General features: G+C 48.1%; 1 protein-coding gene across 1 annotated transcript in view; it reads left to right on the top strand.

Moving 5' to 3' along the window:
• Positions 1 to 18,343: 18,343 nt before the first annotated feature.
• LOC311314377 (zinc-binding protein A33) overlaps positions 18,344 to 26,894 on the top strand; it is a gene marked incomplete at both ends in the record, with an annotated part of 14,453 nt that continues 5,902 nt past the window's right edge. The window contains one exon of the mRNA XM_084444713.1: positions 18,344 to 18,361. Within this exon, the coding sequence (XP_084300839.1) occupies positions 18,344 to 18,361 (18 nt within the window). The remainder of the gene's footprint in view (positions 18,362 to 26,894) is intronic.

Below are 26,894 nucleotides of genomic sequence, written 5' to 3'. Positions count from 1 at the left end.
ATATATAGATATATATTCACTTCACATTGATGAGTGTCTCAGAAACACTAAGACCCTGTGAATGTCCCAGTGAATGCAAAGTGATGCACTGTACTGTACGGCTGATTTGTTTAGATGGTTACTGTAGCGCCGCCATTTGGACTATGGGATACAAATACAAAAATAGCTGCACGCAGCAATATGAGACATTTTCCTGTATCCTACTGATCCTACTGTTTTTTTAAAGCACACAGCAACAGGATTTATATTGTTAAATAATTGTATTTCATGAGAGAGCAGAGGAGATGAGAAGAGAGCAGAGATGAGGAGAGAGCAGAGATGAGGAGAGAGCAGAGATGAGAGAGCAGAGGAGATGAGAAGAGAGCAGAGATGAGGAGAGAGCAGAGGAGATGAGAGAGCAGAGGAGATGAGAGAGCAGAGATGAGGAGAGAGCAGAGGAGATGAGAGAGCAGAGGAGATGAGGAGAGAGCAGAGGAGATGAAGAGAGAGCAGAGATGAGAGAGCAGAGGAGATGAGAAGAGAGCAGAGATGAGGAGAGAGCAGAGGAGATGAGGAGAGAGCAGAGGAGATGAAGAGAGAGCAGAGATGAGAGAGCAGAGGAGATGAGAGAGCAGAGGAGATGAGGAGAGAGCAGAGATGAGGAGAGAGCAGAGATGAGAGAGCAGAGGAGATGAAGAGAGAGCAGAGATGAGAGAGCAGAGGAGATGAGAAGAGAGCAGAGGAGTTGAGAAGAGAGCAGAGATGAGGAGAGAGCAGAGATGAGGAGAGAGCAGAGGAGATGAGAGAGCAGAGGCGATGAGAGAGCAGAGGAGATGAGAAGAGAGCAGAGATGAGGAGAGAGCAGAGGAGATGAGAAGAGAGCAGAGATGAGGAGAGAGCAGAGGAGATGAGAGAGCAGAGGAGATGAGAGAGCAGAGATGAGGAGAGAGCAGAGGAGATGAGAGAGCAGAGATGAGGAGAGAGCAGAGGAGATGAGAAGAGAGCAGAGATGAGGAGAGAGCAGAGATGAGGAGAGAGCAGAGATGAGGAGAGATCAGAGGAGATGAGGAGAGAGCAGAGATGAGGAGAGAGCAGAGGAGATGAGAAGAGAGCAGAGATGAGGAGAGAGCAGAGGAGATGAGGAGAGAGCAGAGGAGATGAGGAGAGAGCAGAGGAGATGAGGATAGAGCAGAAGAGATGAGGAGAGAGCAGAGATGAGGAGAGAGCAGAGGAGATGAGAGAGCAGAGGAGCTGAGAGAGCAGAGATGAGGAGAGAGCAGAGATGAGGAGAGAGCAGAGGAGATGAGGAGAGAGCAGAGATGCGGAGAGAGCAGAGGAGATGAGGAGAGAGCAGAGATGAGGAGAGAGCAGAGATGAGGAGAGAGCAGAGGAGATGAGAGAGCAGAGATGAGGAGAGAGCAGAGATGAGGAGAGAGCAGAGATGAGGAGAGAGCAGAGATGAGGAGAGAGCAGAGGAGATGAGAGAGCAGAGGAGATGAGAAGAGAGCAGAGATGAGGAGAGAGCAGAGATGAGGAGAGAGCAGAGGAGATGAGGAGAGAGCAGAGATGAGGAGAGAGCAGAGGAGATGAGGAGAGAGCCGAGGAAATAAGAAGAAAGCAGAGGAGATGAGGAGAGATCAGAGGAGATGAGGGGAGAGCAGAGGAGATGAGAAGAGAGCAGAGATGAGGAGAGAGCAGAGATGAGGAGAGAGCAGAGATGAGGAGAGAGCAGAGGAGATGAGGAGAGATCAGAGGAAATAAGAAGAGAGCAGAGATGAGGAGAGATCAGAGGAAATAAGAAGAGAGCAGAGATGAGGAGAGATCAGAGGAAATAAGAAGAGAGCAGAGATGAGGAGAGAGCAGAGAGGATATTTGGTTAGATTTTGGACGGCATATGCTGGTAGCATCCTTTTATGAGCAGGACAGGAGAGAGGAGAAGAGAACAGGAGGAGAGAGCAGAGATGAGAGAGCAGAGATGAGGAGAGAGCAGAGATGAGGAGAGAGCAGAGGAGATGAGAGAGCAGAGGAGATAAGAGAGCAGAGATGAGGAGAGAGCAGAGGAGATGAGAGAGCAGAGGAGATGAGAGAGCAGAGATGAGGAGAGAGCAGAGGAGATGAGAGAGCAGAGGAGATGAGAGAGCAGAGATGAGGAGAGAGCAGAGATGAGGAGAGAGCAGAGGAGATGAGGAGAGAGCAGAGATGAGGAGAGAGCAGAGGAGATGAGAGAGCAGAGATGAGGAGAGAGCAGAGATGAGGATAGAGCAGAGGAGATGAGAGAGCAGAGGAGATGAGAGAGCAGAGATGAGGAGAGAGCAGAGGTGAGGAGAGAGCAGAGATGAGGATAGAGCAGAGGAGATGAGAAGAGAGCAGAGGAGATGAGAGAGCAGAGATGAGGAGAGAGCAGAGGAGATGAGAAGAGAGCAGAGGAGATGAGAGAGCAGAGATGAGGAGAGAGCAGAGATGAGGAGAGAGCAGAGGAGATGAGAGAGCAGAGGAGATGAGAGAGCAGAGGAGATGAGAGAGCAGAGGAGATGAGGAGAGAGCAGAGATGAGGAGAGAGCAGAGATGAGGATAGAGCAGAGGAGATGAGAGAGCAGAGGAGATGAGAGATCAGAGGAGATGAGAAGAGAGCAGAGATGAGGAGAGAGCAGAGATGAGGAGAGAGCAGAGGAGATGAGGAGAGAGCAGAGATGAGGAGAGAGAAGAGGAGATGAGGAGAGAGCAGAGATGAGGAGAGAGCAGAGATGAGGAGAGAGCAGAGGAAATAAGAAGAAAGCAGAGGAGATGAGGAGAGATCAGAGGAGATGAGAAGAGATCAGAGGAGATGAGGAGAGAGCAGAGGAGATGAGAAGAGAGCAGAGATGAGGAGAGAGCAGAGGAGATGAGGAGAGAGCAGGGGAGATGAGGAGAGATCAGAGGAAATAAGAAGAGAGCAGAGGAGATGAGGAGAGAGCAGAGGAAATAAGAAGAGAGCAGAGAGGATATGTGGTTAGATTTTGTGAGTAGCCTATAAAAGGGCAACATTAAGCCTTGAATCCTAAAACCGTATACCGTAAAAAAAACAACTATGCGTTCTTACGGTACGTCCATTGAACGGCTACTGGCCGATACTATATAGTGATATAGGTGGTTAGTGTTAAATCAAAAAGTGACATACTTCTTCTAAATATTCTCTCACGAACAACATGCCTGGCATTGCCTTCGCCTCTCAACAATCACTGCTGCCATGATCAGCGGAAAGGCTGGCCATGACACCCCTTGCGCTTAAATACCACCACGTCTCTGAAAACAGAATTAATTTCACTTTAACTGCGTGAAGCAATTGGCGCTGATCTTTGTGAATTGGGCGGGTTTTGCAATAATGTTCATTTGCATAGAAAGGGGAACATTCTCCGCCCATATTACCTCATTTAAATATCAGCTAATAACACCGGCGCAGAGAAACGCTATGAGGAAGGCAACGCAGTTAACACCGTATTTCACCCTTTGCGAGGGCTTTGTGAATAGCAAAGGTTATTTTTGACTTATTTGCACAGGTTTTGCGTCAGGAAAAGCTGCGCAATCCTTTAGTGAATTCGCCCCTCAAAGTAGTAAAGCTCAGATCAGAATCAAAATTGAACAAAGCATTACAACATACAGTGCAATCTAGCATGACTGTACCATCAATGTAACGCCTTTATTTTTTCTTTCAAACTCCTGCTGCTGAAAATAATAATAATAACCAAGGTTGAATGAGAACTCAGATTGCACTTATTTTGTTTATTTTGATTTCATGTTGGGAAAACTAGCCTACACACGACTGGAACCTTTTGGTAGAGCACATTATCTCACATCTTAAATTAATTTTACTCTGAAATAACTTGAAAATGGTGCAGTTATTGGGTGAAAATAAAAATATTTCTTGGGATAAGCAGCTAGGTAGGTAGCTATTTATGGCTTGTAGTTGACTTTGCCTATTTTGTTTATTAACTTAGTTACAGCATATGTAACATTTTCGGTGAACACATTGATTTGCCTCCCTGTGGGGCGAAGCCCGATGTCCATGACCTACTCATACAGCCCCATTCGGCCACGGGGGGCACCACAGCAATTGATTGCGTTTTAGACACTTTTAAGCATTTTGGCTTATTAAAGCGCCACCCTGTGGCCAATCTGCTTCATATTTCCAGTTACCTTAAGATTGGCTCTGGTACCACTGTACCAAGTGTCCGAAAAATCGGCCTGGTGGTTAGGCCTAAGCAAGAAATGAGCTCTCTAGCGCCCCCATTGGGTTTGATCGGGCCGATAATGCAGAGTGAGCTTCATGTTATATACAGTATGAGGACCTGCCTGCAAAGTTTCGTGGTGTTCTGTACAATGCTTCAGAAATGTGAAAAATGATGTGAAAAACCACGCCCTCTGCAATTTTCATTGACTCATAGTGGCTGTTAAATTCAACATTTCCAACTTTTGCTGACATGTTTACACAATTTTAGATATTGGTCCCTAGATTGTGTGTACCGAGTTTCATGCAGATTTTCTAGGACGAGATAGATTTTATGCATTTTTCAAACATTCAAAATAGCGGAAGATCTCTAGAACTGGAAGATATGGGTCGTTGAGGCTTTGCACCTTCTAACAACCTCAGAGTTAGACCCAACAGACACTTTAAATCCTTAGCGCTACACAAACTTTAGTTCTATAATCATGGTTCATGCTTATTGCATCTGGATTGTCTGTAATTGTCAATGTTAACTACAATGCTAAACCTCACCAACATAATTATTTAGAGTAAACTGGAGGCAACTGTTCCTTGTCATATAGTAATTTCCATAGTTCTAACTCATAGAATGCTACACAGTTAAATATGTAATAATTAATAATTAATATTTCAAGCATTTATCTGCCCAACATTGGCAAGAGCCTTCTTGCAAGAGAAAACAGACACATTCTCTACCTTGGTCAGCAAATTCTCCAACCACCTGCTCAAATGATGGACAAACGTTATTGATGTGCATAGGTGGCATATACTGTACTGTAGTTATATCTTATAGTGACAACAGGAAAATTATCCGCCTTCTTATGTGGGTAACACTTCACAAAATGTGCTACCATCTGTGACACCCGATGACTAGCTCACTTGACAACTTGGTAGAATGCATTGCATGGTTTGGCGAGTTCACAGTGATGGGGGTGAGAAACAGGATGTGTCTCTGATCAGGATGTGTGACAGAAATAGACACATTTGTGTGCATCACCAAATACATGTTTACTCAAAAAGAATGATGCATCCTTCCACACTTTATCCACTATAGAAAATGTCTTATAGTTCAAACAATGTTTTAATGTTTAATATTTACACGTCAACTATAGCCTACACTGCACAACAGTGTGTGTGTGTGTGTGTGTGTGTGTGTGTGTGCTGCGTGCATGCATGTGTGTGTGTGTTAATGTTTCGACACCATGTATGTTGTGTGAATGAGCTCTGGGGTTTCGTTTTACTGCTGACTTCTTTTTCTTCACAGTCCTCCTTGGGGAGCAGTTCATTACTATCACAATGCCTAGTACTGTACGGTCCGCAAGCTGTCCAATGTCTGAACTCAACCAATAAAGATGACATTGAGAGATCAACGTAAGATCATGTTATTTACAAAAAACAACGTTAAGTCATGCTCAGAAAGACACATTCTGCAGGATGAAGCACTGATCGTGAACATATGACCGACTGTACAGTCAAATTTAGAAATAAAAACATTATTTTTCATTGAATAAATTGGTTGGTTTCCCCAGTCTAATCACCCGGAAGGAAAGTATTAATTTGTTTATTAATGATAGTATTAATCATTCAGTTGTGTTATTAATCATTAAGTGTATTTAGTTGAGTGGTTACAGACACATCCCAGGATGCGCTGGGACCAGTGGCGTGCAGACATTATGGGGGGCAGGTGCGCGCGAGCTTAAGTATACTGATAGCTTCTGTACCAACAACAAATTCGACCGACATTGGTCGTGTGGTGGTCATCATTCGTGTGGTGGTCATCATTACGTTAAATCCATTTAAATCCTAGCGTCTAGCAGGTGCAGTCGGCTAATTTATGCTCAGCTGTTTGGCGCTGTATGAGACTTACTTCACAACAGAGACAAATAAATGCAAGTTATAGTTTTGCAACTGAGGCTTAGGGGGCAAACAATACACTCGTTTCGTTTGTGTTAGTTACCTGGCTGGACCGTTTTCACATCCGCCACTTTTGGCAAAACTGTAAGAAACTGGTAAGTGCTGGAAACCTCGTTTTGATGTCCTTTTGTAGCCAACAGATATATCTATACATGCATAGCAAAATTCATAATAAAACCGAAATCATTTTTAAATAAATAAGCTTAAGGCATAAAATGCTCCAACGCGTATTGGTGTATAGTGGAGTGTCTGGAGGAGCCAGAGAGGAGGAGCATGAGCCAGAGAGAGGAGGAGTATGAGCCAGAGAGAGAGGGAGGAGGAGAGAGAGAGAGAGGAGGAGGAGCCAGAGAGAGAGGAGGGGAGGAGGAGCCAGAGAGAGAGGAGGAGGAGGAGGAGCCAGAGAGAGGAGGAGGAGGAGCCAGAGAGAGAGGGAGGAGGAGAGAGAGAGAGGAGGAGGAGGAGCCAGAGAGAGAGGAGGAGGAGGAGGAGGAGAGAGAGAGAGAGGAGGAGGAGCCAGAGAGAGAGGAGGAGGAGGAGGAGCCAGAGAGAGGAGGAGGAGGAGCCAGAGAGAGAGGGAGGAGGAGAGAGAGAGAGGAGGAGGAGGAGCCAGAGAGAGAGGAGGCGGGCCCGCCCGCCCGCCTCCTCTTCTCTCTCTGGCTCCTGTTGAGGAATTTACATCCAAACACCTTAAACCTTTGTCCTCTCACTTCTCTTGTAATTCATCCCCTCCCCCCAAATATTCACATAGCTGTGCTAACATTCAAAATGGCTTCCAGAAGGCCATCTGTCTACAATAGAATAGCCATCCTTTGTTCATTTGCCGCCCTTTTTCTCATGTCACATGCCTGTACTCTTGGCCACGCCTGCCATTTCACATGACGTACAATGGAGTAGCCAATCACATCCTGGAAGCACTGTACCTTTGTTTTGATTGCATATAAGCCACAGCAAAACCCATAAACGGCACTTCGCTGACGAAACCACCCTTGTTGCGTTTTCAGGAAGTCCTTGCGCTCGTATTGTTTTTCACAATAAACCAGACTTAACCTTTTGAACGTATCTTGGTAAATCTTTTGACTAGATCAGTTTAAAATACCATCACAGTTGGCGACGGGGATGATAGGGAGGACTGCCTGCGTGTTGCTTCGGGATTCGGGTGGATAAACTGGTGACAGACGTGTCGGTCCATTATAGTGGGCTTTGGAAAATCAATCTTCTCTCTTGCGCCAGAGCGCACGCCGAGATTATTTCCTCAGTTCTACCACTGGATTCTTGAGGCTCACAGGTACGTTTAAACGAACCCTCTTATGGTTCTGAGTTGTATTTGCCTTGATTTGGTTCAGTTTGTGTTGGTCTGGATTGTTGAAAACAGAAACCCCAGCGTGGGTATTTTAGTACGTATGAGTTAAGTAACTATCTAAGGATTTTGTGAACAGCGATAGATATTTATATCGTATTGTCCTTCGCATTGACTTCGTCCTTGTTTCGTTACGAGGGTATAAGCTGTTCAGAAGAAGTGTGAGTTTGGTCTCGTGAATCTTGTTCCCCTGTAGTTGATGTACAATTTAGGTTGTTTATCGGTTGCAGCTTAGAACGGGTTTTTTTGAGTTAAATACGCCAAAGAGTTGGCACAGAACAGGCTTCCCTTTGGCCGGTCGCGGGTGAGATTAAAACCGCAGAGCCGTTGAGAGAGTTTTGCTCAATGGAGGTAGCTACAGGGAGTGATTGAGAGTTTGGCAATCCGCGTTTCTGGTAGAAGCGTTTGTCCCTTTGATCCCGGGTGGCTTGGTAAACCTAACGAGAGTTAGATTTGACCAAGTGGCTGTACAGTGTTTGGTAGGATCTAGAATAAGGTCTAGCCTTGACCAAGTGGCTGGTGCAGTTCGAGCATGCTAGTCGTATGTTAGTCGTTGTTCGTCATCTTTGGTCGTTCTTTGTTCGTCATCTTTGGTCGTTCTTTGTTTTGCGTTCCCGTGTTAGTCTGCTGTCTTCTGTCTTGTATGTGCACGGGGGTGTTAGTATGTGTTTACTGTTTGAGCCTCGGCTCTTGCTTTGTATTGTTTAAGCGCGCCATGGATCCAGGTAAAGTATTGTGAGTATTTTGTACACTTTTTAGACTGTTAATTTCGTAACTGCTAGATTTCCAGTAGGCTAGCTGGTTGTCTGGGAGACGCAGGAAAACTACTACTCAGGTGATCCGCCATTGAGCCAGAGAACAAAGGATCCGTGGACTGGGTGAGTTACTGAGCGGTTTAATGTGTCTGTTTCTTTCGAAATTGTATTCTTTCCCGCCGTGAGTTAACTATAAGGTTTCCTTTCATTGCTGGTTTGGGGTTTTAGGCTGCGTCGTGTTTATTAGGGATTTTCGCAGTATAGCCTTTATTAAACTGAATTCCCCGCGCACGGCCAAATACAACATCCGGGTCTTACATGCAACATTTTGGGAGCACCACTAGGTGTCCCTGTAACACCGGCTACTAACATATGCTATATGCAACAGGATTCTACTGCTAACTTGCATTTTTGTCTAGCCCTGAGGAGATTGTCGCGCTGAAGCATTATTCTGCGAGCGTTTGTTGGCAGATTTCGTTATGCGCTAAAGCATTTTCGATTTCTTACATCCCCATCTGACATTTAGTGTTAAATTTTTAGCTAAGATTCGGGATCAGCTAGAGGTGGTTGAGATGTCTAGGTTAAGGGAAAAGCCTGTTAATTCTATAGACTGGTCTGCTTTTGAGATTTGGGAGAGAGTAGCACGAGAGAGGTTTTTAGATCAGGAAGGAAAGATAAGGAGGTTCAGCAGACTGTCTCTCCGCCATTTCCCCAGCAGAATAACTCTGATTTAAAATTAGATCTGTCCCCCTCGACTCGTTGCGCCGTGATCACACCCCCTAACAATGCCCCCGCCATTAGCCACGCCCCTTCTCTCTACGAGTTAAGCGCGCCCCTTTCTACGAGGTATTCGTCCGAACAGGTCAGGAAGGAAGAGCCTCCGATTTGGGGTCGAGCGCCACCTGCTGGAGTTCCCTTGAACAACCCATAAGGGAGATTTAAACTAGCCAAGATAGAGAGATTTTTTTTAAGGTAAATAAACAGGAGAAGACAGATGTAGCTGAGGACGTAAGGTTTGTGCATGATGGTGGGAGGATGAAATAGATGTAGAGCCTTTGAGTCTTAAGTTATTAAGAATGTTTTCTGAGATGATCTTTTAGGTATTGGTGCGAACTCAAAAGTCTGACAGGGTTTTGAATAGGTTTTGAGTTTTAAATTATGGTTTTCGTTTTGATTTCAGGAGTTTATGTTTCAATAGTCAATGAATGGCCATAAGCTGTTCGTTTTATGCATTCTACTGTATGAATTTCATTCACATAATGATGATGTGTTTGTGAGGAGTTGGCTTTAGGCCTTCCCCTCTGCTATATTGACCCCAGTCTGTTGAGTTATCTTTCAGGTACTATGGACCCTGGGCGGCAGGTCTTTGAGGAGCCTGGATCATGCCTTCCTGGGGACTGCTTGGAACCTGCTGTTTGTCTGTTTAACTGTTGTTTGCCTTGTCTATCTCTTTCTGATATATGTAGGAACATGAGGTTACTGGATGTTTAGCATTATATATCATTTCTGTTTAAGCGGGTCTTGTTCGATAAAGCTTGAGGATGTCGCCTACATTTCACCTGTGTTTTTGATTCAGGTGTGTGTACACGTCTCCTTGGTTAGATTGTTCTGTTTTGTAGTAATTTAGTTTTAGTCTATTTCTATAGGATGTTCTGTTTCTGTGAAGTTCTGTGTTGATGTTTTCAGATTTTCCTGGAGTGCATTGTGTGGGCTACCAAGGAGTGGTTGCCCCTCGCCAGCATGAAGCTATGAACTGTGTGGAGTCACGAATGACTTGAGGGTCATTCTTGGTCCAGCATGGAAAGAGGATATGAGACAGCGCTGAGGGCTGTTCTCTTTCGATGGGGCTATCTCTCTGGCCCCCGATTTGCTTTGCTGCTGTGTGATGATTTGGTTATTTGTATGTGTTTAATGTTTTTGTTAAATATCTCATGTTTATAGTTTGAGGCACATTCATCAGGCCTGAGTGTTTTTTCTGAGTGTTTTTACAGACAACTGTCGTTCCGGGAGTGATGGGTGAATGCCGAACCAGGAGACGGGCACAGGACCGGAGGTGGAGATGGAGGTTACCGGCCTGTTTCCCTACAGATGGGCGATCTGGGGTTCGTGAGATGCAAGGCCAACGCCATGTCACCGACTCACTGTGAGCGACAGATAAGTATGAAACAGGGAAGAGACCATTTTGTCCGAAGCGGTGCCCAATACTCTGTCCTCAAATGCAGAAGAGGGAGGTTTTAGATATAAAAATTTTAGCTTTGATGGATTTTTTGATTAGTTAATTGTAAATGAAGCCAGTTCATTTTAGTGTCATTTTCTTTGCCCCATCTCTATTTTTATCCTGACTTCAGAAAATTTTGTTTTCACCCTTAGGGGTGTTGTTTTGTTGAGACGAGAATGTGGTTATTTTATTTTATTTTCATAAAATCGCGAGAGAAATTCTAGAGCCAAATCCAATTGCCTTGATCATGACTGGGGACTGGGCGTGTTAAAGTCATTCTAACACTGCCCCTGATGTCACTGTAGGCTACTGCAGACTGGCTCTAATGACACTTGAACAGACACCCTGTTTAAGTTTTCCTGACTGAATAACAACATTTTTCCCCAAAGCAGGAGCTTGCGCTTAACCATGTTTCTTAGAATCTCCAACAGACTGCGGATAACCGTTCCTGACCAAAGAAGGGAACAGGGAGACCAGACCAGAGGACTCTCTTTTTTTCTCTTCTGTTTTGTCTCTGTTGTCTCTCTCAACCGTGGATCCACAGACGGAGCACTTCATCAGCCTGTACTGGGGGAGCGGGAGCGCCGAGGTGGCCCTCCAGCAGCACGACCCGGGCCGGGCCTACGTGAAGCAGTACAGGGATGGACCGGGTTCAGTTCAAGAGCCTGTACGTGCTGCTGGCGCCCTGGCTGTGTGGCGTCCACACGGACACCGTGTCCCACCGCACCTTCACCCTGCTGAACCAGGACAGGGACTCCCTCCTCACCTTCCGAGAGCTCGCTGGCTGACCGCTCTATGTAGACCTGCCCAATGAGGAGACAAGAGACTACCAGGAGCAGATGAGCAGCCTGAGAACAGGCCAGAAAACATGGAAGAGAAGTAGATGTTGCGGGAGGAACCTACCCGTCAAAAATGGAACTGTCAGCACATCCTCGGCCAAGTGGGCCATGGGAACATGTTATGATGGATTTTATTGAACTCTCTCCATGCCAGGGATGTCTTCAACAGAGTGAGGACCGCCATTCCTGAGGCTAAGGAGGGGTTCCTGCATCACATCTCTCCTGGGGATTGGGTCCTGGTCCGCGACCACAGACGAAGGAGCTGGAACTCGCCGAGGTGGCTCGGGCCGTACCAGGTTCTACTCACCACGCAGACAGCGATCAAAGTAGCTGAGAGGACTTCGTGAATCCATGCAAGCCATTGCCGACGGGTCCAAGCAGCAGAGGACGGTCCACCAGGGGATCGCCAACACCAGGAGATCAAGGATGCAGCTGAACCAGAGGGCTCAGAGGCCAAAGCCATGGGCTGCCACAACTGTCCTCTCCTCTGACGAGGAATCGGAGGAAAAATGACCTTGCTGGTCACCTCCTTCTCATGGTCGTTATGATGGCAACATGGAGAAACTCCACAGCCATGACCTCACAAGATGCACCACACACGCACACACACCTGCACACACTGCAACTAACATTGAACATAACTGATTCAAACAACGCTACATTGAAGTTGCGATCTAGAAGAGAAGACGCCTTGCATTCCCCAGTGACATTCTATTGCCCAAAAGAGAAGTGTCACCTAAATGACTGTTGGATATACACTGTGAACAAGAATGACTGGACTCTGTTACACTCTACAGATGTCAAAATCCAAGACGATGAGCAATCGGAGAGTGACCTTGACAGTCACCGCCACACTGTCCTCTCCTCTGATGAGCAATCAGAGAGTGACCTTGACAGTCACCGCCACACTCTCCTCTCCTCTGATGAGCAATCGGAGACTGACCTTGCCGGTCACCTCCTTCTTGTGGTTGTGGTATGACAACGTGGACAATCTCAACAGCAATGACTGCACCTCTAATCGCACACACTGGAACCTACATTCAGAGACGCAAACATGGAAGCTATGTTCCATAGGACATCACATGCGATTATTCACAACAAGAGTGAATGAACTTTGAAATTATCTTGAAAAAATATCACATTTGTTTACAAGAGTTACAATGGTTGAAACATGAGTTGATAAATAAGTTTGGGTTTTTCCTCTAAATTGACCAAGAGGTTTTTTGCCCTTCTTACACTGGTAACCATTTATCTTTTTTGCCTTGTTAAATCAAGTTTTTTGGTGAATGGTTGTCCACTCTTAGACTATAAATAGTATATAATCATGTCATCTTTTTTACCTTGTTTCCTGTCAAATTTCTGAAACAAGGGGTTTTGGTGCGTGATTTTGCACGTGGAAAGAAAATAATAAAAACAATTTTTTTTTTTTTTTTTTTTTGCTCCACCTAGTGGAGAGATTATTTCCTTTCCACATGTATAGCATAGCTGACTGTTTACACTTTGTGTTTGGATTTTATATTTTATTTTTGTGTACCTGTTCAGGCACAAATGGGGGATTGTTGAGGAATTTACATCCAAACACCTTAAACCTTTGTCCTCTCACTTCTCTTGTAATTCATCCCCTCCCCCCAAATATTCACATAGCTGTGCTAACATTCAAAATGGCTTCCAGAAGGCCATCTGTCTACAATAGAATAGCCATCCTTTGTTCATTTGCCGCCCTTTTTCTCATGTCACATGCCTGTACTCTTGGCCACGCCTGCCATTTCACATGACGTACAATGGAGTAGCCAATCACATCCTGGAAGCACTGTACCTTTGTTTTGATTGCATATAAGCCACAGCAAAACCCATAAACGGCACTTCGCTGACGAAACCACCCTTGTTGCGTTTTCAGGAAGTCCTTGCGCTCGTATTGTTTTTCACAATAAACCAGACTTAACCTTTTGAACGTATCTTGGTAAATCTTTTGACTAGATCAGTTTAAAATACCATCACACTCCTCTTCCTCCTCCTCTCTCTCTGGCTCCTCTTCCTCCTCCTCTCTCTCTGGCTCCTCCTCCTCCTCCTCTCTCTCTGGCTCCTCCTCCTCAACTCTCCCTCTCTCCGGGGCTCTCTGGCTTTTATACACCTCCTGGCCGACGTCACAAGGGCGCTCTGTGACGTCACGATTTACAAGGCTCTTTTGACAAAACTATCTTTGTGAGTCACAGTTGAGTTCTAAAATCACTTGATTGGCACCTTTGGTTACATTTGTGACAGTGTTCTAGACGCAGTGAGCCGTAAGCGGTCATCCGTCTTGTTTCTAGCCACGAGGAAAGAAGTTGCCATAATACCAGAGTAACGACACACATTGGTCAAGCGGAAAGTTGGTATCGCGCCTCTAGTGGCGTTTGCATTTGTGACAAATCATTCCCTCATGTTCGTATTGTTGTATTGGAGCCGACCAGGAATAATTCTATCGCCACCACAAAGTGAACCACAAAGCTTCACCAGCTTCGGTGACCCGTTTACAGGTAAATATTAACATAATAGTGGTCATTAATTGTTGTATCATGAATGGCTGATGTTTTAATAATGACTGATCCACAACTCTCTCAATGGCTAACGCAAGTTTGCGCGCTAATTTCAAACCTTCTGTTTGTGTTCGTTAGCCAAACTGTCGTTTTCTTTATTATTGGTCCTTGATCTCAATATTAATTTATTGTTTATGTAACATTACCGTTAATGTTACTTGCATGAAGTGATGTGACCAGGGATATTGTCATTGATTTAATTCTAATACCATAATAATATCATAGCTAATACCGATTTATATCAACTACAAGTTGGCTGCTGGCTCATGTGCACATTAAAAATAACCAGGTTATCGCAAAATTGCTGTTTTATTTCATCCATTTTCTCTGGCTTAAAGGGGAACTCTTATTTCATGACTGAAATGTACTTCACATTCAAATGGTCAAACACATGCCTGAAGTTCATCAACCGGGTCAATGAGGTGGGTATGGATGTGACCCAAGCCGTATCCCACCCCTACAGACCCAAGCCGTATCCCACCCCTACAGACCCAAGCCATATCCCACCCCTACACCCAGAGTCTGCTCCAGTATGTCTGAGGCCGGGGCCCCAGAAAAGGTTCCCACATGCTCAACGTAAACCAATACTGTACAGCACAAAACGAGGGCCATAATGGGACCCTGTGTACTGTAGTTATGTATCGAGTGGAGTATCCTATTGACCTCAATGTGTTTGACTACCTTACTTGTCTGTGGTTGTGTGAGTGTGTGTGTGTGTGTGTGTGTGTGTGTGTGTGTGTGTGTGTGTGTGTGGTTGTGTGTGTGTGTGTGTGTGTGTGTGTGTGTGATTTGACCCTGTAATTCTCATTTTTCATTTCAGAATCAGCCACCAAGTGTGTGTGTCAAGATCCTGCAGAGTGTCCCAAAGACTCTGACCACCTCTGTGTCACTCCAGGAGAGGGGCTTGTTGTTGTGACAATGACAGGATGTGAGTTCAGGGCTCAGAGGTGCAGGGGGGGGGGTCAGTGTAGTCAGTGTTGAGGCCTGTCTGCCATGAGAGGTCAGTCACTATGGTTACAAACGTACAACTGTACTACTGATGCACTGATCCCTATAGTATTGCACTGTAAAGAGGGGTATTCCACTTTCTAACACTTGTACTGTACATAGACACATCTAATGTGTTCCCGATGTCTTCATCAAAAGAGGTTTTTAAGTGAAAAGAGTCTGTACATTTTTCATACTGCAGTCTGCATGCATGCCAGTATTGTTGGAGTGACCAATTGATTGTATGAGTGGTTGATTGAGTGATTGAGTTGTCTTACTTGTGATAGATAACGTCTGTCACTTATTTCATCTATATTAGGCGGCACCCTACACCCAAAGACATGCTTTGACAAAGGCTTGAAACGTGTCAGTGTAATTCATGGCCAACAATACATCTGAAACGGAATCAAAACTGTCTTTGATCCTCATCGTGCTGCTCGGCATGTTCTTTTCAAGACAGCGACTCTTTGGATAACTAATGTAAATAAAAAGGAGCGCTTATGTCCCCTGCTTAACATGTTAACACAATGATTTGATATGTCCATTCTAGTCATGTTGTAGTCAAAGAGCTCAGTGTTTTGACAAATTGAGCTCAGTGTTTTGACAATGCAATAACTGAAAACAGTCATTAATAAAATATTTCAGTCACAGATCAGAAGCTTATCATTTTCATAATTGTACAGTATTTTCTAAACTATTACCAGGAATGTGTTCAATGGTCTATCAGGTTATTTGAAAACAATGGAACATGGACTTTATTATAATTATGTAGGTTACTGTATGTACCTTATTATATTAGGTTGAGTGTAATATAATGTTGTTGGCCCTTACTGTAACACTTCACTTACACTTATTAACACTAACTAGCTGCTGCAGTGCATGAATATTAGCGCATTCACTGTTTATTATTCATTATAAAGCACTTATTAATGCCTTATTTATTTCACATGATCATATCTACAACTAGTAGGCCATTATGTCAATAACTTCCTAATTGCTTATGACGGTAAATAGGCAAGTTGTTGTGCATGAATTATGATGTTCTAGTTTTTGGCACCTCAATCAGCAGTTGGTCAGCAGGCCTGGCTGGGGTGTGGTGATGCAGGAGCTGGGAGAGGTACAGAGGGGCCAGGCCGTTTAAGGCTTTAAAAACCATTAGCAAGAGTTTAAAATCAATGTGAAAGCGGACCGGGAGCCAGTGGAGTGAGGCCAGGACTGGCGTGATGTGGTCACTCTTTTTCTTGCCTGTGAGGAGGCGAGCGGCAGCATTCTGGACCAGCTGTAGTCGGCAGAGCCGACTTTTACCAAGAGGCTGCGTGCGCACCCCGCTGTGCCGTAGGCGGCGAACCCATCTATAGGGAGGGAAAGTAATCTCATCGCCCCCTAGTGGTAGCGTTCCATAATGCCGAGAGAATTAATGGGATTTCTCGACACGTCTTTTGAAAATTGATATCTTGGTCGACACCGAAAAGTTAGTTTTAATTAATGAAAAAGCATTCAATTTATAACAAACAGGGAAATATACAATCAATAACATTTCTAAGATGAGTTATTCACCTCAACATACAGTAGAATATGAAGGATATAAGCGAAAATTAAAAAAATAAAATAATACAGGAGCAGTTTGGCAAAGAATCCTGCCTACTTTAACTGTGAACCAGCAAGCAGTGACGTCACAGGATAGCCCGATTGCTAGCCTAATAGGACTGTAATACAACGTTACTCACGTTATGTAATGACGTTGCAGGGACCCATGTTGCCAATGTTTCTGCAACGTTGCAGTAAAGTCTAATTAGACTTAGGAGGGTAAAGTTATTTTCGACCATAGATGGACGTTGTCACAACATCGCCTGATGGTAACGTTGCAACTTACCTAAGTACAACTTATGTGCAACGTTGCTGCAACCCACTGTGTTAGTAGGGTTAGCTGCCATCACTCGGGCACTCTGGAGGAGGAAAGGGCCGTGGAGGAGGAAAGGGCAGTGGAGGAGGAAAGGGCAGTGGAGGAGGAAAGGGCAGTGGAGGAGGAAAGGGCCGTGGAGGAGGAAAGGGCCGTGGAGGAGGAAAGGGCCGTGGAGGAGGAAAGGGCAGTGGAGGAGGAAAGGGCAGTGGAGGAGGAAAGGGCCGTGGAGGAGGAAAGGGCCGTGGAGGAGTAGCGCGCCTCCGTTTGTGTCGCTTTTCGCATTTACCGTTGTCAAAGGAAGAGAGGGAGGGGAGGGGCACGGTGTGTGTGGGGGGGGGGGGGGTGCTGGCAAAATTACAACGCATTTTGGGGCATTATTATTACACGCTTTTAATCGAGAATCGATCGATGTCACCATGGGCCACATACAGTAGACCTACACTGTCAAATAAAAAAAAAAGAAGTAACTTTCAAAAGGGCACTTGCCTTGTCCAGAGGGCAAAGGGCAGGTGCTCTAGCACCACCTTGTGTCTATCTGTGCACGTCCCTGGCTGGGACACATCATCAGTGAAGTTCCTGAGATCATCGGGTGTTTGGGGTCTTTCAACATCAGACACCCTCACTCAGGCCACCCAGGCGGGGTTTATCAGACCAGCAGCATTGGCCCACAGATCACTCCTCTTAATCCACAGTCATCTCCATGCCTTCTCTGCAGCCTCCATGATGGATTTGGTGGTTTTCCTCCTGTCCTTCCTCCTTCCAAAGCCTCTATACCCCACTTCGAAGGGCTCACAGCGGGCTCTTCAGCCTCCCCCCCGGCACTGTTCCACCAGCTCTTGGTACTTGGACCGCTTCCGCTCGTTTGCCTCTTCCATATGGTCCAAGGAACTGTCAGCTCTATGAGGAGCACCTGCTTTGAAGAGGCTGATGTTAGCACCACGTCTGGCCTCAGCGAGGTTGTTGTCACATGGCCCGGAAACTTGAGCTGCCTCCGCGAGTCAGCTTGCAGCTCCCAGTCCGAGGCAGAGGTGAGCAGACGGGAGTCAGCTTGCAGCTCCCAGTCCGAGGCAGAGGTGAGCAGACGGGAGTCAGCTTGCAGCTCCCAGTCCGAGGCAGAGGTGAGCAGACGGGAGTCAGCTTGCAGCTCCCAGTCCGAGGCAGAGGTGAGCAGACGGGTTGCTGAACGGGGCTGTGCCCCAGACTGTTCTCCTGCCCTGACAAATGTGATGCTCCTCTGGCTGCGCACGTGCCTGTTGTTGTTCACGGCTTTGGAGATGGCCTCCGCCACTGCCCTCAAAACCTGGCCATGACACCAACGGTAGCGGCCCTCCGCCAGAGCTTCTGGGCAGCTGCTGAAGATGTGCTCGAGAGAGAGCCCCTCCTGGGGCACCGAGGACATGCTGGAGACTCACTCTTGCCCCAGACGTGGAGATTTTCTGGACTAGGGAGGACATTGTACTGTATACTGCTTGGACCAGGAACTTGATCCACTGGGGTTCTGCCTGCCAGATGTCAGTCCAGGATACCTTTCTCTTCAGCACATCCTCCCATCTGGTCCATGCTCCCTGTTGACGCATGCCCACCATCCTGCTGGTCCGTTCCTCCTCCACTCCTGCCCGCACCTCCTCTGACTTGATGGCGTTTTGTCCTTGCCCTGGGCCTTGTCGTAGCGAGCCCTGCCCGTCCTGTTGCCACTGTTCTCACCAAAGCCCTGTGTCTCAGCCACGACTCAGACAGTCAAAAAAATAATCCATTCCATTTTTCGTGCAGGTGTGTGTGTGTGTGTGTGTATGGCAGTCATCATCAGAGTGATGAGGATATTGGGGTGGCAGTAGCTCGGGAGGTAGAGTATCCATCTGGGGAGTGGTTCTGGGAAAGGTTCTGAAGGAGATGAGGGCTACAAATGTATTACTTGAGCAGTTAAACTACCCCAGCCAAAACGAACCTCGAACCCGGAGGCCTTGGGATATGACTGGAGCCACGATTTGATGCTAGAAATTCGGAGATGCGTTCTAGTGTAATGGGCAGATCCGGAGGCTTTTGAAATCCAGCTTGGCTTATGTGCGTGACTGGCTTGTTTCTGTTCAGGACTGGTAGGACGGAAACTAGTCATGCCGCCAGGGACGAGCTGGGACGAAACAACGGGCCTGGAGTATGAGCAATAATAATATGTTAATTTTGTCGACAGGGGGGGGGGGATGCTGAGCAATCATCCTGTGATTCTACAGAACCTACAGATGGCCCGCACGGCCCTGCATGCCACTGAAATAGCTGTGAATTGAAATGACATGAAATAATGTCTGATAAATTAAGATAGGTCTTGTCACCTGGACACATCAGTTCCAATGCTTCCAATGCTAATCCAGCACAATGAGAGCGGGATAGCCAGTTAGCTCATGAGCTCACAACAACTAGCAGCAGCTTCCACAGCTGTTGATAAAGCTGTTGCGCGCAGCGAAATCTGGCATTATTTTTCTTACAGAGCCGACCGTGAGGGCAAGCCCACGGACATTACAAAGCCCATCTGTAAACGATGCTACAAATCTATACAAACCAAGGGAGCCAATACGACCAACCTGGCAAAGCATCTTGCAGACAGACATGCCGACTAACACAAACAATTCAAAGAGCGACAGGTTAGCGAATGTGATAGAAGATAAGACACAGCAGCAACACCAGTACTGTAACTGAATACAACCGAAGGATATTTAGCCTACCTTATGTTTGAATGAATGAATGCACAATACATTTATTGCACCAGATGATCAATCAATCAATCAATCAAAGCTTTATTTGTATAGCGCATTTCATACCCAGAGGCAACACAATGCGCTTTACAGAGAACAAGGGAGGTGGGCATACGACCCACTCTCTACATATTCCAGAGGGAAGCAAAAAAACAGTAATCACCCGGGGGCCAGATAAGTGAGCTGTAAAAATTCTTCCCTGACCCCTCTCAACGAGGCGATCGAGCAAGCTCCAGGAGTATGTTTGTCTACTGGCTAGATGATAGCTAGAGAAGCTAATTTTCATCCGTAGCATGAGACTTTTAGCTAGCATAGCTGCAGCCTGGCTGCAAGCCTAGCTCTCTGCCTAGAGCACGTGTGACAAAAAAATCCATACCTGCTCCGACCTCCTAGAGCGAGAGAACTGTTAACCGTGAGACAATTATCTCTTCTGATAATTTGGAATAGCAAAAATGCTTCAATAGGCCTGGGTTAATTAATTAATAATAATAATAATAAGCTTTACAAGTTCTTCTGATTATCTCACAGTTTGCAACAACATAGGCATAATGTATTGATTCCTCTCCACACAGACAAACAGACAGATGCCAGCACGATCCCAAACCACCCAGTCGAGGCAGCCTTCCCTTCCAGCTGTGTTTGAAAGCTACAGGAAATATGATGAAGACTCAAAAAGACTGAACAGAGCACAAAAAAAAGCCATGTTCTGTCATCTATTATTCCATTACTTTTCCTTATGTTTTAGATTTTCGCCGTGGTATCGTTTCAGTATAGGTATTGAGATATTTTGGGCAGGTCTCCCTATCGAAGTCCTAATTTTGGTATCGTGACAACACTACTTCAAAGTTTGACAGAGCAGCATCTGCAAAACAGACTGTACATTTCCGTAACAAAAAAAGGGAAAAGGAGAGTGAAAGGAGGGAGGGAGAGCGAGGGAAAGGCCGAAAGTAAACGTAGGAATAAACCCACAGGCTAGCAGAGGGTGTTATTTCCCCAAATCTTCCCCACCGGGGACTTGAACCCCTGATCTCCCACATGGGAGTCGGATGCTTCATCCACTACACTACTGAGGAGCGTGAAAGTTTGTGATATCATAGTGTATTTATTTTGGTGTGCTGGGACCACTGCCTTTTGTGGTGGCAACATAGAATGCAGGTCAACAACGGGACAGAGGGAAGGAGGGAGGGAGGGAGGGAGAGAGGGAGTGACAACCCGACAAATGCTTACAGCCACGCACAAAAAAGGGTCATTAGCTAATATAATACCATTAAGGTTATTCATTAGCAAGGGGATACAAACAGTGTGTTTTTTTTATGCAAATGTTTATTTTTCTATGAGGGCAGATAGTAGGTAGGGCGTGATTGTACGCTGTCCGTTTACGTGACAATTAAAGATCTGAATCTGGCTCACTTGACAGGTAGGGCTTTCTCCCATCCTCTCTCCCTCTCTTTCCCCCTCACACTCTGTCTCTCTCCCCCCTCACACTTCTCTCTCCCCCTCACACTTCTCTCTCCCCCTCACACTTCTCTCTCCCCCTCACACTTCTCTCTCCCCCTCACACTCTGTCTCTCTCCCCCCTCACACTTCTCTCTCCCCCTCACACTTCTCTCTACCCCTCACACTTCTCTCCCCCCCCCCTCACACTTCTCTCTCCCCCTCACACTTCTCTCTACCCCTCACACTTCTCTCCCCCCCCCTCACACTTCTCTCTCCCCCTCACACTTCTCTCTCCCCCTCACACTTCTCTCTCCCCCTCACACTTCTCTCTCCCCTTCACACTTCTCTCTCCCCCTCACACTTCTCTCCCCCCCTCACACTTCTCTCTCCCCCTCACACTTCTCTCCCCCCCCTCACACTTCTCTCTCCCCCCCTCACACTTCTCTCCCCCCCTCACACTTCTCTCTCCCCCTCACACTTCTCTCCCCCCTCACACTTCTCCCTCACACTTCTCTCTTCCCCTCACACTTCTCTCTCCCCCTCACACTTCTCTCTCCCCCTCACACTTCTCTCCCCCTCACACTTCTCTCTCCCCCTCACACTTCTCTCTCCCCCTCACACTTCTCTCTCCCCCTCACACTTCTCTCTCTCCCCCTCACACTTCTCTCTCCCCCTCACACTTCTCTCCCCCCCTCACACTTCTCTCTCCCCCTCACACTTCTCTCTCTCCCCCTCACACTTCTCTCCCCCTCACACTTCTCTCTCCCCCTCACACTTCTCTCTCTCCCCCTCACACTTCTCTCTCTCCCCCTCACACTTCTCTCTCCCCCTCACACTTCTCTCTCCCCCTCACACTTCTCCCTCACACTTCTCTCTCCCCCTCACACTTCTCTCTCCCTCACACTTCTCTCTCCCCCTCACACTCTGTCTCCCCCCCCCCTCACACTTCTCTCTCACACTTCTCTCTCCCCCTGACACTTCTCTCTCCCCCTCACACTTCTCTCTCACACTTCTCTCTCCCCCTGACACTTCTCTCCCCCCCTCACACTTCTCTCCCCCCCCCTCACACTTCTCTCTCCCCCTCACACTCTGTCTCCCCCCCTCACACTTCTCTCTCCCCCTCACACTCTGTCTCCCCCCCCCCTCACACTTCTCTCTCACACTTCTCTCTCCCCCTCACACTTCTCTCTCCCCCTCACACTTCTCTCTCCCCCTCACACTTCTCTCCCCCTCACACTTCTCTCTCCCTCACACTTCTCTCTCCCCCTCACACTTCTCTCTCCCCCTCACACTTCTCTCTCCCTCACACTTCTCTCTCCCCCTCACACTTCTCTCCCCCCTCACACATCTCTCTCCCCCTCACACTTCTCTCTCCCCCTCACACTCTGTCTCTCTCCCCCTCACACTTCTCTCTCCCTCACACTTCTCTCTCCCCCTCACACTTCTCTCCCCCCTCACACATCTCTCTCCCCCTCACACTTCTCTCTCCCCCTCACACTCTGTCTCTCTCCCCCTCACACTTCTCTCTCCCTCACACTTCTCTCTCCCCCCCTCACACTTCTCTCTCCCCCTCACACTTCTCTCTCCCCCTCACACTTCTCTCTCCCCCTCACACTTCTCTCTCCCCCTCACACTTCTCTCCCCCCCCTCACACTTCTCTCTCCCCCTCACACTTCTCTCTCCCTCACACTTCTCTCTCCCCCTCACACTTCTCTCTCCCCTCACACATCTCTCCCTCTCCCTCACACTCCCCCCCCCCCTCACACTTCTCTCTCCCCCTCACACTTCTCTCTCCCCCTCACACTTCTCTCTCTCCCTCACACTTCTCTCTCCCCCTCACACTTCTCTCTCCCCCTCACACTTCTCTCTCCCCCCTCACACTTCTCTCTCCCCCTCACACTTCTCTCCCCCCCTCACACTTCTCTCTCCCCCTCACACTTCTCTCTCCCCCTCACACTTCTCTCTCCCCCTCACACTTCTCTCTCCCTCACACTTCTCTCTCCCCCTCACACTTCTCTCTCCCTCACACTTCTCTCTCCCCCTCACACTTCTCTCTCCCCCTCACACTTCTCTCTCTCCCCCTCACACTTCTCTCTCCCCCTCACACTTCTCTCTCCCCCTGACACTTCTCTCTCCCCCTCACACTTCTCTCTCTCCCCCTCACACTTCTCTCTCCCCCTCACACTTCTCTCTCCCCCTCACACTTCTCTCTCCCCCTCACACTTCTCTCTCCCCCCCTCACACTTCTCTCTCCCCCTCACACTTCTCTCCCCCCCCTCACACTTCTCTCTCCCCCTCACACTTCTCTCTCCCCCTCACACTTCTCTCCCCCCCCTCACACTTCTCTCCCCCCCCTCACACTTCTCTCTCCCCCTCACACTTCTCTCTCCCCCTCACACTTCTCTCTCCCCCTCACACTTCTCTCTCCCCCCCTCACACTTCTCTCCCCCTCACACTCTGTCTCTCCCCCCTCACACTTCTCTCTCCCCCTCACACTTCTCTCCCCCCCCTCACACTTCTCTCCCCCCCCTCACACTTCTCTCTCCCCCTCACACTTCTCTCTCCCCCTCACACTTCTCTCTCCCCCTCACACTCTGTCTCCCCCCCTCACACTTCTCTCCCCCTCACACTTCTCTCCCCCCTCACACTTCTCTCCCCCTCACACTTCTCTCCCCCTCACACTTCTCTCTCCCCCTCACACTTCTCTCTCCCCCTCACACTTCTCTCCCCCCCTCACACTTCTCTCTCCCCCTCACACTTCTCTCTCCCCCTCACACTTCTCTCTCCCCCTCACACTTCTCTCCCCCTCACACTTCTCTCTCCCCCTCACACATCTCTCCCTCCCCCTCTCTGCTCCTCTCTGCCTACTCTCTCTCTCTCTCTCTCTCTCCAGTCATCTATTTTAAAAAGTTGTAGTAATAATAGCAGAGTAGTTCTCTAGTCAATGGCACATTTGCATTTTCTGCAAAGTTCAATCCTCTGAAAGTGAAATCACTTCATCCATGTCTGATCACCTCAGTATGTCTTCCTCCCTCTCTCCTCCTCCCTCTCTCCCCTTCCCTCTCTCCCCTTCCCTCTCTCCTCCTCCCTCTCTCCTCCTCCCTCTCTCCTGCTCCCTCTCTCCCCTTCCCTCTCTCCCCTTCCTTCTCTCCTCCTCCCTCTCTCCCCCTCCCTCTCTCCTCCTCCCTCTCTCCTCCTCCCTCTCTCCCCTTCCCTCTCTCCTCCTCCCTCTCTCATCTTCCCTCTCTCCTCCTCCCTCTCTCCTCCTCCCTTTAAACATTATTCAAGTTCAAGTCTTTTATTGTCATGTGTATTTATAAAACACAATGAAATGCACTGTGCCCGGCACTCTCAGACATCAAGACATGACTTAAGACATAAGACAGTAAGACGTTACAACAATATGACAGGAGACGTATACAAAATAAGACACTATAGACACTACAAAATACGACAATAAGACATTAAGACTTTACAAAGAGACATTAAAGTGCATAGAGCAAAAGTAGGAGCATCAGTGATTCATCAGCCTAACTGCCTGTGGAAAAAAGCTGTTAGTGAGACGGGTGGTACGTGACTTGATGCTCCGGTAACGTTTTTTGGATGGAAGGAGAGAGAACAGTGCATGGGCAGGGTGACTGGGGTCCCTAATGATGGTACAGGCTTTCCTCTTACAGCGAGTGGTGTAGATGTCATGGAGTTTAGGCAGATCGGTCTCAATGATCCTAGCTGCTGTCTTTACAACCCTCTGCAGTTTCCCACTGTCCTGGGAGGTCATGTTCCCACACCACAAATTCCGCGTCAAATCAGTTATGTTTGAGATTTCCACGTCTTGCCATAGATGCCTCAGAACCTGCGTGGTATTCTATAGGTTCAACACTAGATGGCGCACTAACGCTGATAAATGTACATAGCCACCTCATCTCTTCTACACTACAACCACGTTTTACTCTACTTTTTTTATTGAAATAAATAATTAAATAATAATGAATACATTAACGGACAAGAATAGCATTCAATTCAATATGCATCCATTATGCAGTAGCAACACAACTAAACGTGATACAAAACCGTCATTAGCTAATACAATGAAATTATTATTTTTATTAGAAAGGGCATGACAACAGTGTGACTTTTTCAAATGCAATATTTATTTATCCTCCCTCTCTCCCCTTCCCTCTCTCCCCTTCCCTCTCTCCTCCTCCCTCTCTCCTCCTCCCTCTCTCCCCCTCCCTCTCTCCCCCTCCCTCTCTCCCCTTCCCTCTCTCCTCCTCCCTCTCTCCTCCTCCCTCTCTCCCCCTCCCTCTCTCCCCTTCCCTCTCCCCTCCTCCCTCTCTCCCCCTCCCTCTCTCCCCTTCCCTCTCTCCCCTTCTCTCCCCCCCTCACACTTCTCTCCCCCTCACACTTCTCTCCCCCCCTCACACATCTCTCCCTCCCCCTCTCTGCTCCTCTATGCCTACTCTCTCTCTCTCTCTCTCCAGTCATCTATTTTAAAAAGTTGTAGTAATAATAGCAGAGTAGTTCTCTAGTCAATGGCACATTTGCATTTTCCGCAAAGTTCAATCCTCTGAAAGTGAAATCACCTCATCCATGTCTGATCACCTCAGTATGTCTTCCTCCCTCTCTCCCCCTCCCTCTCTCCCCTTCCCTCTCTCCTCCTCCCTCTCTCCTCCTCCCTCTCTCCCCTTCCCTCTCTCCTCCTCCCTCTCTCCCCTTCCCTCTCTCCTCCTCCCTCTCTCCTCCTCCCTCTCTCCCCTTCCCTCTCTCCTCCTCCCTCTCTCCTCCTCCCTCTCTCCTGCTCCCTCTCTCCCCTTCCCTCTCTCCCCTTCCTTCTCTCCTCCTCCTTCTCTCCCCCTCCCTCTCTCCTCCTCTCTCTCTCCCCTTCCCTCTCTCCTCCTCCCTCTCTCATCTTCCCTCTCTCCTCCTCCCTCTCTCCCCCTCCCTCTCTCCTCCTCCCTCTCTCCTCCTCCCTCTCTCCTCCTCCCTCTCTCCTCCTCCCTCTCTCCCCTTCCCTCTCTCCCCCTCCCTCTCTCCTCCTCCCTCTCTCCTCCTCTCTCTCCTCCTCCCTCTCTCATCTTCCCTCTCTCCTCCTCCCTCTCTCCCCCTCCCTCTCTCCTCCTCCCTCTCTCCCCTTCCCTCTCTCCTCCTCCCTCTCTCCTCCTCCCTCTCTCCTCCTCTCTCTCTCCCCTTCCCTCTCTCCTCCTCCCTCTCTCCTCCTCCCTCTCTCCCCCTCCCTCTCTCCTCCTCCCTCTCTCCTCCTCCCTCTCTCCTCCTCCCTCTCTCCTCCTCTCTCTCTCCCCTTCCCTCTCTCCTCCTCCCTCTCTCCTCCTCCCACTCTCCCCCTCCCTCTCTCCTCCTCCCTCTCTCCTCCTCCCTCTCTCCCCTTCCCTCTCTCCCCTTCCCTCTCTCCCCCTCCTCTCTCCCCTTCCCTCTCTCCTCCTCCCTCTATCCTCCTCCCTCTCTCCCCTTCCCTCTCTCCTCCTCCCTCTCTCCTCCTCCCTCTCTCCCCTTCCCTCTCTCCCCTTCCCTCTCTCCTCCTCCCTCTCTCCTCCTCTCCTGATCACCTCAGTATGTCTTCCTCCCTCTCTCCTCCTCCCTCTCTCCCCTTCCCTCTCTCCCCTTCCCTCTCTCCTCCTCCCTCTCTCCTCCTCCCTCTCTCCCCCTCCCTCTCTCCCCTTCCCTCTCCCCTCCTCCCTCTCTCCCCCTTCCTCTCTCCCCTTCCCTCTCTCCCCTTCCCTCTCTCCCCCTTCCTCTCTCCCCTTCCCTTCTCCCCTTCCCTCTCCCCTCCTCCCTCTCTCCCCCTCCTCTCTCCTCCTCCCTCTCTCCTCCTCCCTCTCTCCCCTTCCCCCTCTCCTCCTCCCTCTCTCCCCCTCCTCTCTCCTCTGTGGCAGTTAGCCAGTGAAGCAGTGGACATCATCGGAGACGCACACACACGCACGCAC

The sequence above is a fragment of the Borostomias antarcticus genome, assembly GCF_949987555.1.
Source record: "Borostomias antarcticus genome assembly, chromosome: 10".
NCBI lineage: Eukaryota > Metazoa > Chordata > Actinopteri > Stomiiformes > Stomiidae > Borostomias > Borostomias antarcticus.
This window is presented reverse-complemented; position numbering and strand designations above follow the sequence as displayed.